This window comes from Cololabis saira, chromosome 1 (assembly GCF_033807715.1).
Source record: "Cololabis saira isolate AMF1-May2022 chromosome 1, fColSai1.1, whole genome shotgun sequence".
NCBI classification, from domain to species: domain Eukaryota; kingdom Metazoa; phylum Chordata; class Actinopteri; order Beloniformes; family Belonidae; genus Cololabis; species Cololabis saira.
Genome location: NC_084587.1, coordinates 32,774,907 through 32,787,242, shown reverse-complemented (window position 1 = coordinate 32,787,242; position 12,336 = coordinate 32,774,907). Strand labels below are relative to the sequence as shown.

Below are 12,336 nucleotides of genomic sequence, written 5' to 3'. Positions count from 1 at the left end.
ATATATTATGTGTAAGGCTTTTTTTAATTATCAATTTTGTATTCTATATTTATTCTGTTTTTTATGTTCAATATTATGTTTTGTTGTCCATGTGAAACTGCTTTGATGTGCCTTTAAATTCCATCCAAGGGGTTAGTTTTTTTATCGAATTGTATTAAATGAAACACCAACTTAAACTTTTCTTTGTTTACTAGATGAATTCAACACTAACCTTTTTTGAAAATGCATGGTGCTTATTTAGTCTTGCTAAACAGGCTGTAAATTGTTCTGATCTTTTAATGTATTTGTTATTATTGCTTTTATTTAGTTTTGGCTGATAGACTTAAGTCCTCTTTAATCATTGACCCTGGCCTGATACACTGGCTGATGCACGTTTTCACTCAGAGGTTGCATCACGTATGAACCGATGATGTTTTATCTGATGCTGTTATCTCCATCACCAGGTACCACTAACACCTCCCTCCTCTCTACTCCCTTATTTGTGCTGTACACTACTGAGTGCCAAAGGCAGAACTATTGACATGATATAATTATGTTTTCTGATGACTCGGTCAGTGTTTCCTTCGTGGGTCAGACTGTGATCATGGCTCTGAAGTATTACTCATCACTGACTCCAAGACAAACAAGATGGCAGACGATTTTAGGAAGGATTTTGGCTGATTCAGTCTCTCCTAGTGTAATCAATAGTTAACATTACACATAAGTAAAAAAGTCCTGGTAGTATAAATGATAATGAGTTGGCTTGAGCAACATTTTGATTCTGTGCGTAAAAATACCAATCTATGTATCCACTTTTATGGTAAGCCTCAGAGTTTTAATGCTGTTTTGAGGTAATTATGTTCCTGTTTTATTTATTCTACTTTTCTATTACTTCCTTGTTTTGGTCACACATCCTCAAGAACAAGTGTACTTTGAAAGTGTGTGTCAATATTGCAGGTGTAAAGCTAAGTTATCTTAGCACATTGTACAAGATTTGGGCTTTAAAAAAAAGCTCAAGTCATATTCAGCTGATGAATTCAGTCCCAAGCATTTTGGCCAGCTGGTTGGAGATAGTCTGCCCGAATATAAAATCAGACATAGGTAATTCCAGCAGCCATGAACTTTTAAACAAGTCTTTCTGATGTGCAGTTTTGACTCGTTATTAATGTTTTTATGTGAGCTGCATGTGTTTCTGCTGGCTTAACAATACATGCCTCTTGTGAATAATACAGGAACCTACAACCTTAGGTTATCTAGCAGGTGATATCCAAGTATATAACTTTCAGGAATATACGGTAAATCAAATGATGGCAGTTGCTGCATGTCTGAAGTTATTTCTGATGTGTTCTGTGTTACAGCGGTATGTGGACAACATGACTGGTCTGTAAATTACACTTCCACTCAGATCTGTGCATTAAAAGGATCCACAGTGGACATAGACTGCACCTTCACATACCCACTCACAATAAATGAGACAAAAACTGTAACTGAAAAAACGTTATGGTTTACTAAAACGATCAACGGAGGACTTGTGGACCTGATGACAGACTCAGACTACAGAGGTCGTGTGATGTATAACTGTAATGAGAGAAACTGCAGTCTGAGAATCACAGGACTGAAAGAGAGAGACTCAGCTGTGTACAAGTTCAGCTTCATAACAAACCAACCAGGTGGGAGTTTTACTGGTTCTCCTGGAGTCACTTTGTCTGTCACAGGTAACAGTTTCATTGCACTTTTAGCTAAGATGTTATGCATCTCCATGTCTGTTTGCATGAAGGATTTAGTCCGCAGTGACATGTTGTAGTTTCTTCACACTTTCAGACCTCAAGGTGGAGGTGAGAAGATCATCGTCCCTGACAGAGCTGAGGTGTAAAAGCAGCTGTGATGAAATTGATCCTCCCTCGTATGTTTGGTACAATAATGGACAGAAAATGGAGGAAGAGGCTTCTTCTTGTAGAGTCGCTGTTAGAAACGAGGACAGCTTTTCCTGTGCTGTTAAAGGACGTGAGGATCACCGCTCTCCATCAGTGTGTGAGTTCACTCCACATAAACTTCACTACAGCTGTCAATAAATTAAATTCAGTTCAATTCTGTTCAGGTCAATAAAACTTGTTTTTTTGAGATGAACTGTAATTTGGCAATACTTTAAATACCGTACTTTAAATTCCTCCAGGTCAAATGACTGGATAATCTGCAGCTACTTCTGAGCTGGCAAAATTCAAGAGGTTTTCCTGTCATTTTGGAACGAAATTATTTTTTATAAGCAATCTGACATTAATTATCTTTCTCCTCCAGATGCTCCAAGCCCTCCTTCAGTGTCAGTGAATCCCTCTGGTGAGATAGTGGAGGGAACCTCAGTGACTCTGACATGTAGCAGTGATGCTAACCCAGCAGCTACATACTCTTGGTACAGGAGAAATGTCCGTACACCCGTCAGTGAAGAACAAACACTTGTCTTCACGTCCATCCAGTCTTCTGAGTCTGGAGAATATTACTGTACCTCTGAGAATGAACTGGGGATGAGGACGTCTGAACCCATCAACATTGATGTGAAATGTGAGTGAAACCAATTCACACCAACACATTTTCCTCAGATGCTCCAAACCTTCCACCTCTCACAGTGAGTCACATTCATAGAGGAAGATTGAGAGGCAACATGTAAAGGTTCCTATCATGATATTTCAATAGTTTTATTTCTAGAGTTAGAAACAAACAAAAGAAGAAACAAAACAAACAAAACACATGATTTAATTAATTAATTAATTAATTAAATCTTGAATCTTTATTGCTAAAGTTTTTAAGTATTTTTGCTAAAATGCAATTCCTGCACATTTTGTATTGTGCTAATTCTGATTTTCTTGATCAATTCTTTTCTAAAACTTAATTAAAGAATGCCAGTCAACATTTTAAAGCTGGTGTTGATGTTTTCTTTACGCTGGGGGCCAATGGTTGACCCCACCCTGTCACTGGACAGAGAGATTTCACTTTATTTCATAACTCGAGCTCAAGGATTCATCTTCAGATCTCTGGACCAAAAATCTAGTGAAATCTTGCCAATTTATTTTGTTGCTTTCTAGTTTATGATTTAGGGCAAGCTTAAATGTCACTTATTATAAATGACAATAGGGATTACGTAACACTTGTGTTCTTACATTTGGGCTCATATTCAAGTGGGAATATATCAAGAACTTTAGATCAGATGACCTGTATTTGGGCAATATTTTAAATTCCAGCGAGTCAGATAACTAGCTGAGCTTTCAGCACTCATTATGTCATCAATAGGCTTGTTGCCATTTGTATGAGTTATCTGGCTGACTGTGTAAATATTTTTTTCTCCTCCAGATGCTCCCCAACCTCCTTCAGTGTCAGTGAATCCCTCTGGTGAGATAGTGGAGGGAACCTCAGTGACTCTGACATGTAGCAGTGATGCTAACCCAGCAGCTACACACTCCTGGTACAGGAGAAATGTCCATACACCCGTCAGTGAAGAACAAACACTTGTCTTCACGTCCATCCAGTCTTCTGAGTCTGGAGAATATTACTGTACCTCTGGGAATGAACTGGGGATGAGGATGTCTGAACCCATCAACATTGATGTGAAATGTGAGTGAAACCAATTCACACCAACACATTTTCCTCAGATGCTCCAAACCTTCCACCTCTCACACTGAGTCACATTCATAGAGGAAGATTGAGAGGCAACATGTAAAGGTTCCTATCATGATATTTCCATCCATCCATCCATCCATCCATCCATCCATCCATCCATCCATCCATCCATCCATCCATCCATCCATCCATCCATCCATCCATTTTCCGCCACTTATCCGGATCCGGGTCGCGGGGGCAGCAGTCTCAACAGAGATGCCCAGATTTCCTTCACCCCAGACATTTCCTCCAGCTCTTCCGAGGGGAGTTTGAGGCGTTCCCAGGCCAGCCGAGAGACATAGTCATAGACCTAACTCCTCACCCTATCTCTAAGGGAGTTTCCAGCCACCCTGCGGAGGAGGGTGGCTGACCGGACAGCCCTTAATAGAGGGCCCCGGACCCCATACTCACTGAGCGCCCCCCACAGAATGGCACAAGGGACACGGTCAAATGCCTTCTCCAGATCCACAAAGCACATGTGGACTGGTTGGGCAAATTCCCATGAACCCTTGAGCACCCTGCGGAGGGTATAGAGCTGGTCCAGTGTTCCACGACCGGGACAAAAATCGCATTGTTCCTCCTGAATCCGAGATTCAACTATCGGCCGTATTCTCCTCTCCAGTACCACGGCTTAGACTTTCCCAGGTAGGCTGAGAAGTGTGATCCCCCTATAGTTGGAACACACTCTCCAGGTCCTCCTTTTTAAAAAGAGGAACCACCACCCCGGTTTGCCACTCCAGCGGTACTGTCCCCTTCCTCCATGCAATGTCGCAGAGGCGTGTCAACCAAGAAATCCCTACGACATCCAGAGACTTGAGGTACTCGGGGCGAATCTCATCCACCCCCGGTGCCACTGAGGAGCTTATGAACTACCTCAGTGACCTCGGCTTGGGTGATGGATGAGCACATCCCTGAGTCCACGCTCTCTTCTTCCTCAATGGAAGGCATGTCAGTTGGATTGAGGAAATCCTCGAAGTATTCCTTCCACCGTCTGACGATGTCCCCAGTCGAGGTCAACAGCTCCCCACCTGCACCGTAAACGGTGCCGTCAGAGTACTGCTTCCCCTTTCTGAGGCGCCAAGCGGTCCGCCAGAATTTCTTTGAGGCCAACCGAAAGTCTTCTTCCATGGCCTCACGGAACCTCTCCCAGACCCGGGTTTTTGCCTCCAGGACTGCCCGAGCCGCGGCTCGCTTGGCCTGCCGGTACCTATCTACTGCGTCAGGAGTCCCACAGGCTAACATAGCCCGGTAGGACTCCTTCTTCAGTCTGACGGCATCCTTTACTTCCGGTGTCCACCACCGGGTTATAGGATTGCCGCCATGACAGGCACTGGAGACCTTGCGTCCACAACTTTGAGCCGCCGCGTCGACAATGGAGGCAAAGAACATGGTCCACTCGGACTCGATGTCCCCCGCCTCCCCCGGGATCCGAGAGAAGTTCTCTCGGAGGTGAGAGTTGAAGACGTCTCTGACAGTGGGTTCAACCAGACGTTCCCAACAGACCCTCACAATCCGTTTGGGTCTGCCCGGTCTGTCCAACTTCCTCCTCCGCCAGCGCATCCAACTCACCACCAGGTGGTGATCAGTTGACAGCTCAGCCCTTCTCTTCACCCAAGTGTCCAAGACATATGACCGAAGGTCAGATGAAATGACAACAAAGTCGATCATTGACCTCCGGCCTAGGGTGTCCTGGTGCCACGTGCACTGATGGACACCCTTATGCCTGAACATGGTGTTCATTATGGACAAACCGTGACTAGAACAGAAGTCCAACAACAAAGCACCGCTCGGGTTCAGATCGGGGAGGCCGTTCCTCCCAATCACGCCTCTCCAGGTATCACTGTCATTGCCCACGTGAGCGTTGAAGTCCCCCAGTAGAACAATGGCTCAGCCCGAAATGGTGACATGGGCCCGCCTTTCCCGTAGGCCCACCACCCGCAGGAAGGTCCATGAGAGGCTGGTGCCATGTGGGCTGGGTAGCAGTCGTTGTGGGGTGCCTCGACGACCCAATACCTGGACCAAAACCCTCTCAGTAGGGACATGGAATGTCACCTCGCTGGGGGGGAAGGAGCCGGAGCTTGTGCGTGAGGTTGAGAGATACCGGCTAGAGATAGCCGGGCTCACCTTCACGCATAGCTTGGGCTCTGGAACCAGCTCCTTGAAAGGGGCTGGACCCTCCACTACTCTAGAATTGCCCAGGTTGAGAGGCGGCGAGCTGGTGTGGGCTTGTTTATAGCCCCCCAGCTCAGTCGCAATGTGTCATGATATTTCAATAGTTATAATTCTAGAGTGAAAAACAAAAAAAAGAAGCAACAAAACAAACATAAAATGTGATTTAATTAATTCATTAATTAAATCTTGAATTTTTTTTGCTAAAGTTTTTAAAATATTTTTACTAAAATGCAATTCCTACACATTTTGTATTGTGCTAATTCTGATTTGATTAATCAATTCTTTTCTAAAACTTAATTAACGAATGCCGGTGAACATTTTAAAGCTGGTGTTGATGTTTTCTTTGCGCCGAGGGCCAATGGTTGACCCCACCAGCGTCACTGGATGGAGAGATTTCATTTTATTTCATAACTCGATCTCAAGGATTCATCTTCAGATCTTTGGACCAAAAATTTAGTGAAATCTTGCCAATTTATGTTGTTGCTTTCTAGTTCATAATTCAGGGCAAGCTTGAATGTCACTTATTATAAATGACGATAGGGATTAAGTGACATTTGTGTCCTTACATTTGGGCTCATATTTAAGTGTGAATATATCAAGAACTTTAGATCAGATGACCTGTATTTGGGCAATATTTTAAATTCCAGCGAGTCAGATAACTAGCTGAGCTTTCAGCACTCATTATGTCATCAATAGGCTTGTTGCCATTTGTATGAGTTATCTGGCTGACTGTGTAAATATTTTTTTCTCCACCAGATGCTCCCCAACCTCCTTCAGTGTCAGTGAATCCCTCTAGTGAGATAGTGGAGGGAACCTCAGTGACTCTGACATGTAGCAGTGATGCTAACCCAGCAGCTACATACTCTTGGTACAGGAGAAATGTCAGTACAGCTGTCAGTGAAGAACAAACACTTGTCTTCACGTCCATCCAGTCTTCTGAGTCTGGAGAATATTACTGTACCTCTGAGAATGAACTGGGGATGAGGACGTCTGAACCCATCAACATTGATGTGAAATGTGAGTGAAACCAATTCACACCAACACATTTTCCTCAGATGCTCCAAACCTTCCACCTCTCACAGTGAGTCACATTCATAAAGGAAGATTGAGAGGCAACATGTAAAGGTTCCTACCATTATATTTCAATAGTTTTATTTCTAGAGTTAAAAACAAACAAAAGAAGAAACAAAACAAACAAAACACATGATTTAATTAATTAATTAATTAATTAAATTTTGAATTTTTATTGCTAAAGTTTTTTAAATATTTTTGCTAAAATGCAATTCTACACATTTTGTATTGTGCTAATTCTGATTTTCTTGATCAATTCTTTTCTAAAACTTAATTAAAGAATGCCGGTCAACATTTTAAAGCTGGTGTTGATGTTTTCTTTACGCTGGGGGCCAATGGTTGACCCCACCAGCGTCACTGGACAGAGTGATTTCATTTTATTTCATAACTCGAACTCAAGGATTCATCTTCAGATCTCTGGACCAAAAATCTAGTGAAATCTTGCCAATTTATCTTGTTGCTTTCTAGTTTATGATTTAGGGCAAGCTTAAATGTCACTTATTATAAATGACAATAGGGATTACGTGAGACTTGTGTTCTTACATTTGGGCTCATATTGAAGTGGGAATATATCAAGAACTTTAGATCAGATGACCTGTATTTGGGCAATATTTTAAATTCCAGCGAGTCAGATAACTAGCTGAGCTTTCAGCACTCATTATGTCATTAATAGGCTTGTTGCCATTTGTATGAGTTATCTGGCTGACTGCGTAAATATTTTTTTCTCCTCCAGATGCTCCAAAACCTCCTTCAGTGTCAGTGAATCCCTCTGGTGAGATAGTGGAGGGAACCTCAGTGACTCTGGCATGTAGCAGTGATGCTAACCCAGCAGCTACACACTCCTGGTACAGGAGAAATGTCCATACACCTGTCAGTGAAAAACGAACACTTGTCTTCACGTCCATCCAGTCTTCTGAGTCTGGAGAATATTACTGTACCTCTGGGAATGAACTGGGGATGAGGATGTCTGGACCCATCAACATTGATGTGAAATGTGAGTGAAACCAATTCACACCAACACATTTTCCTCAGATGCTCCAAACCTTCCACCTCTCACACTGAGTCACATTCATAGAGGAAGATTGAGAGGCAACATGTAAAGGTTCCTGTCATGATATTTCCATCCATCCATCCATCCATCCATCCATCCATCCATCCATCCATCCATCCATCCATCCATCCATCCATCCATCCATCTATCCATCCATCCATCCATCCATCCATCCATCCATCCATCCATCCATCCATCCATCCATCCATCCATCCATCCATCCATCCATCCATCCATCCATCCATCTATCCATCCATCCATCCATCCATCCATCCATCCATCCATCCATCCATCCATCCATCCATCCATCCATCCATCCATCCATCCATCCATCCATCCATCCATCCATCCATCCATCCATCCATCCATCCATCCATCCATCCATCCATCCATCCATCCATCCATCCATCCATCCATCCATCCATCCATCCATCCATCCATCCATCCATCCATCCATCCATCCATCCATTTTCCGCCACTTATCCGGATCCGGGTCGCGGGGGCAGCAGTCTCAACAGAGATGCCCAGATTTCCTTCACCCCAGACATTTCCTCCAGCTCTTCCGAGGGGAGTTTGAGGCGTTCCCAGGCCAGCCGAGAGACATAGTCATAGACCTAACTCCTCACCCTATCTCTAAGGGAGTTTCCAGCCACCCTGCGGAGGAGGGTGGCTGACCGGACAGCCCTTAATAGAGGGCCCCGGACCCCATACTCACTGAGCGCCCCCCACAGAATGGCACGAGGGACACGGTCAAATGCCTTCTCCAGATCCAGAAAGCACATGTGGACCGGTTGGGCAAATTCCCATGAACCCTCGAGCACCCTGCGGAGGGTGTAGAGCTGGTCCAGTGTTCCACGACCGGGACAAAAATCGCATTGTTCCTCCTGAATCCGAGATTCAACTATCGGCCGTATTCTCCTCTCCAGTACCACGGCTTAGACTTTCCCAGGTAGGCTGAGAAGTGTGATCCCCCTATAGTTGGAACACACTCTCCAGGTCCTCCTTTTTAAAAAGAGGGATCACCACCCCAGTTTGCCTCCCGGTACCTATCTACTGCGTCAGGAGTCCCCCCGGCCAACATAGCCCAGTAGGACTCCTTCTTCAGTCTGACGGCATCCTTTACTTCCGGTGTCCACCACCGGGTTATAGGATTGCCGCCATGACAGGCACTGGAGACCTTGCGTCCACAACTTCGAGCCGCCGCGTCGACAATGGAGGCAAAGAACATGGTCCACTCAGACTCGATGTCCCCCGCCTCCCCCGGGATCCGAGAGAAGTTTCTCGGAGGTGGGAGTTGAAGATGTCCCTGACAGTGGGTTCAGCCAGACGTTCCCAACAGACCCTCACAATCCGTTTGGGTCTGCCCGGTCTGTCCAACTTCCTCCTCCGCCAGCGCATCCAACTCACCAACAGGTGGTGATCAGTTGACAGCTCAGCCCCTCTCTTCACCCGAGTGTCCAAGACATGCGGCCGAAGGTCAGATGAAACGACAACAAAGTCGATCATTGACCTCCGGCCTAGGGTGTCCTGGTGCCACGTGCACTGATGGACACCCTTATGCTTGAACATGGTGTTCGTTATGGACAAACCGTGACTAGAACAGAAGTCCAACAACAAAGCACCGCTCGGGTTCAGATCGGGGAGGCCGTTCCTCCCAATCACGCCTCTCCAGGTATCACTGTCATTGCCCACGTGAGTGTTGAAGTCCCCCAGTAGAACAATGGCTCAGCCCGAAATGGTGACATGGGCCCGCCTTCCCGTAGGCCCACCACCCGCAGGAAGGTCCATGAGAGGGTGGTGCCATGTGGGCTGGGTAGCAGTCGTTGTGGGGTGCCTCGACGACCCAATCCCTGGACCAAAACCCTCTCAGTAGGGACATGGAATGTCACCTCGCTGGGGGGGAAGGAGCCGGAGCTTGTGCGTGAGGTTGAGAGATACCGGCTAGAGATAGTCGGGCTCACCTTCACGCATAGCTTTGGCTCTGGAACCCAGCTCCTTGAAAGGGGCTGGACCCTCCACTACTCTGGAATTGCCCAGGGTGAGAGGCGGCGAGCTGGTGTGGGCTTGTTTATAGCCCCCAGCTCAGTCGCAATGTGTCATGATATTTCAATAGTTATATTTCTAGAGTGAAAAACAAAAAAAAGAAGCAACAAAACAAACATAAAATGTGATTTAATTAATTAATTAATTAAATCTTGAATTTTTTTTTCCTAAAGTTTTTTAAATATTTTTACTAAAATGCAATTCCTACACATTTTGTATTGTGCTAATTCTGATTTGATTGATCAATTCTTTTCTAAAACTTAATTAACGAATGCCGGTGAACATTTTAAAGCTGGTGTTGATGTTTTCTTTGCGCCGAGGGCCAATGGTTGACCCCACCAGCGTCACTGGACGGAGAGATTTCATTTTATTTCATAACTCGATCTCAAGGATTCATCTTCAGATCTTTGGACCAAAAATTTAGTGAAATCTTGCCAATTTATGTTGTTGCTTTCTAGTTCATAATTAAGGGCAAGCTTGAATGTCACTTACTATAAATGACGACAGGGATTAAGTGACACTTGTGTCCTTACATTTGGGCTCATATTTAAGTGTGAATATATCAAGAACTTTAGATCAGATGACCTGTATTTGGGCAATATTTTAAATTCCAGCGAGTCAGATAACTAGCTGAGCTTTCAGCACTCATTATGTCATCAATAGGCTTGTTGCCATTTGTATGAGTTATCTGGCTGACTGTGTAAATATTTTTTTCTTCTCCAGATCTACCAAAACCTCCTTCAGTGTCAGTGAATCCCTCTGGTGAGATAGTGGAGGGAACCTCAGTGACTCTGACATGTAGCAGTGATGCTAACCCAGCAGCTACACACTCTTGGTACAGGAGAAATGTCAGTACAGCTGTCAGTGAAGAACAAACACTTGTCTTCACATCCATCCAGTCTTCTGAGTCTGGAGAATATTACTGTACCTCTGAGAATGAACTGGGGATGAGGATGTCTGAACCCATCAACATTGATGTAAAATGTGAGTGAAACCAATTCACACTTACACATTTTCCTCAGATGCTCCAAACCTTCCACCTCTCACAGTGAGTCACATTCATAGAGGAAGTTTGAGAGGCAACATGTAAAGGTTCCTATCATGATATTTCAATAGTTTTATTTCTAGAGTTAAAAACAAACAAAAGAAGAAACAAAACAAACAAAACACATGATTTAATTAATTAATTAATTACATTTTGAATTTTTAGTGCTAAAGTTTTTTAAATATTTTTGCTAAAATGCAATTCCTACACATTTTGTATTGTGCTAATTCTGATTTTTTTTATCAATTCTTTTCTAAAACTTAATTAAAGAATGCCGGTAAACATTTTAAAGCTGGTGTTGATGTTTTCTTTACGCTGGGGGCCAATGGTTGACCCCACCAGCGTCACTGGACAGAGAGATTTCATTTTATTTCATAACTCGAGCTCAAGGATTCATCTTCAGATCTTTGGACCAAAAATCTAGTGAAATTTTGCCAATTTATTTTGTTGCTTTCTAGTTTATGATTTAGGGCAAGCTTAAATGTCACTTATTATAAATGACAATAGGGATTACGTAACACTTGTGTTCTTACATTTGGGCTCATATTGAATTATGAATATATCTACTTAATGCATTATCAAGAACTTTAGATCAGATGACCTGTATTTGGGCAATATTTAAATTCCAGCGAGTCAGATAAGCTGAGCTTTCAGGACTCATTATATCATTAATAGGTTTGTTGCCATTTGTATGAGTTATCTGGCTGACTGTGTAAATATTTTTTTCTTCTCCAGATCTACCAAAACCTCCTTCAGTGTCAGTGAATCCCTCTGGTGAGATAGTGGAGGGAACCTCAGTGACTCTGACATGTAGCAGTGATGCTAACCCAGCAGCTACACACTCTTGGTACAGGAGAAATGTCAGTACAGCTGTCAGTGAAGAACAAACACTTGTCTTCACGTCCATCCAGTCTTATGAGTCTGGAGAATATTACTGTACCTCTGAGAATGAACTGGGGATGAGGATGTCTGAACCCATCAACATTGATGTAAAATGTGAGTGAAACCAATTCACACCAACACATTTTCCTCAGATGCTCCAAACCTTCCACCTCTCACAGTGAGTCACATTCATAGAGGAAGATTGAGAGGCAACATGTAAAGGTTCCTGTCATGATATTTCCATCCATCCATCCATCCATCCATCCATCCATCCATTTTCCGCCGCTTATCTGGATCCAAGTCGCGGGGGCAGCAGTCTCAACAGACTTCCTTCACCCCAGACACTTCCTCCAGCTCTTCCGAGGGGAGTCCGAGGCGTTCCCAGGCCAGCCGAGAGACATAGTCATAGACCGAACTCCTCACCCTATCTCTAAGGGAGCGTCCA

At 44.0% G+C, this 12,336-nt stretch overlaps 1 protein-coding gene across 1 annotated transcript; it reads left to right on the top strand.

Annotated features, from left to right (window-relative positions):
* Positions 1-1,300: 1,300 nt before the first annotated feature.
* Positions 1,301-10,956, top strand: LOC133419058 (B-cell receptor CD22-like). The gene is made up of 7 exons (XM_061708439.1): positions 1,301-1,694; positions 1,801-2,010; positions 2,275-2,535; positions 3,322-3,582; positions 6,556-6,816; positions 7,604-7,864; positions 10,688-10,956. Exons 1-7 carry the CDS (start codon positions 1,301-1,303, stop codon positions 10,954-10,956), a joined length of 1,917 nt encoding a protein of 638 aa, XP_061564423.1.
* Positions 10,957-12,336: the final 1,380 nt, after the last annotated feature.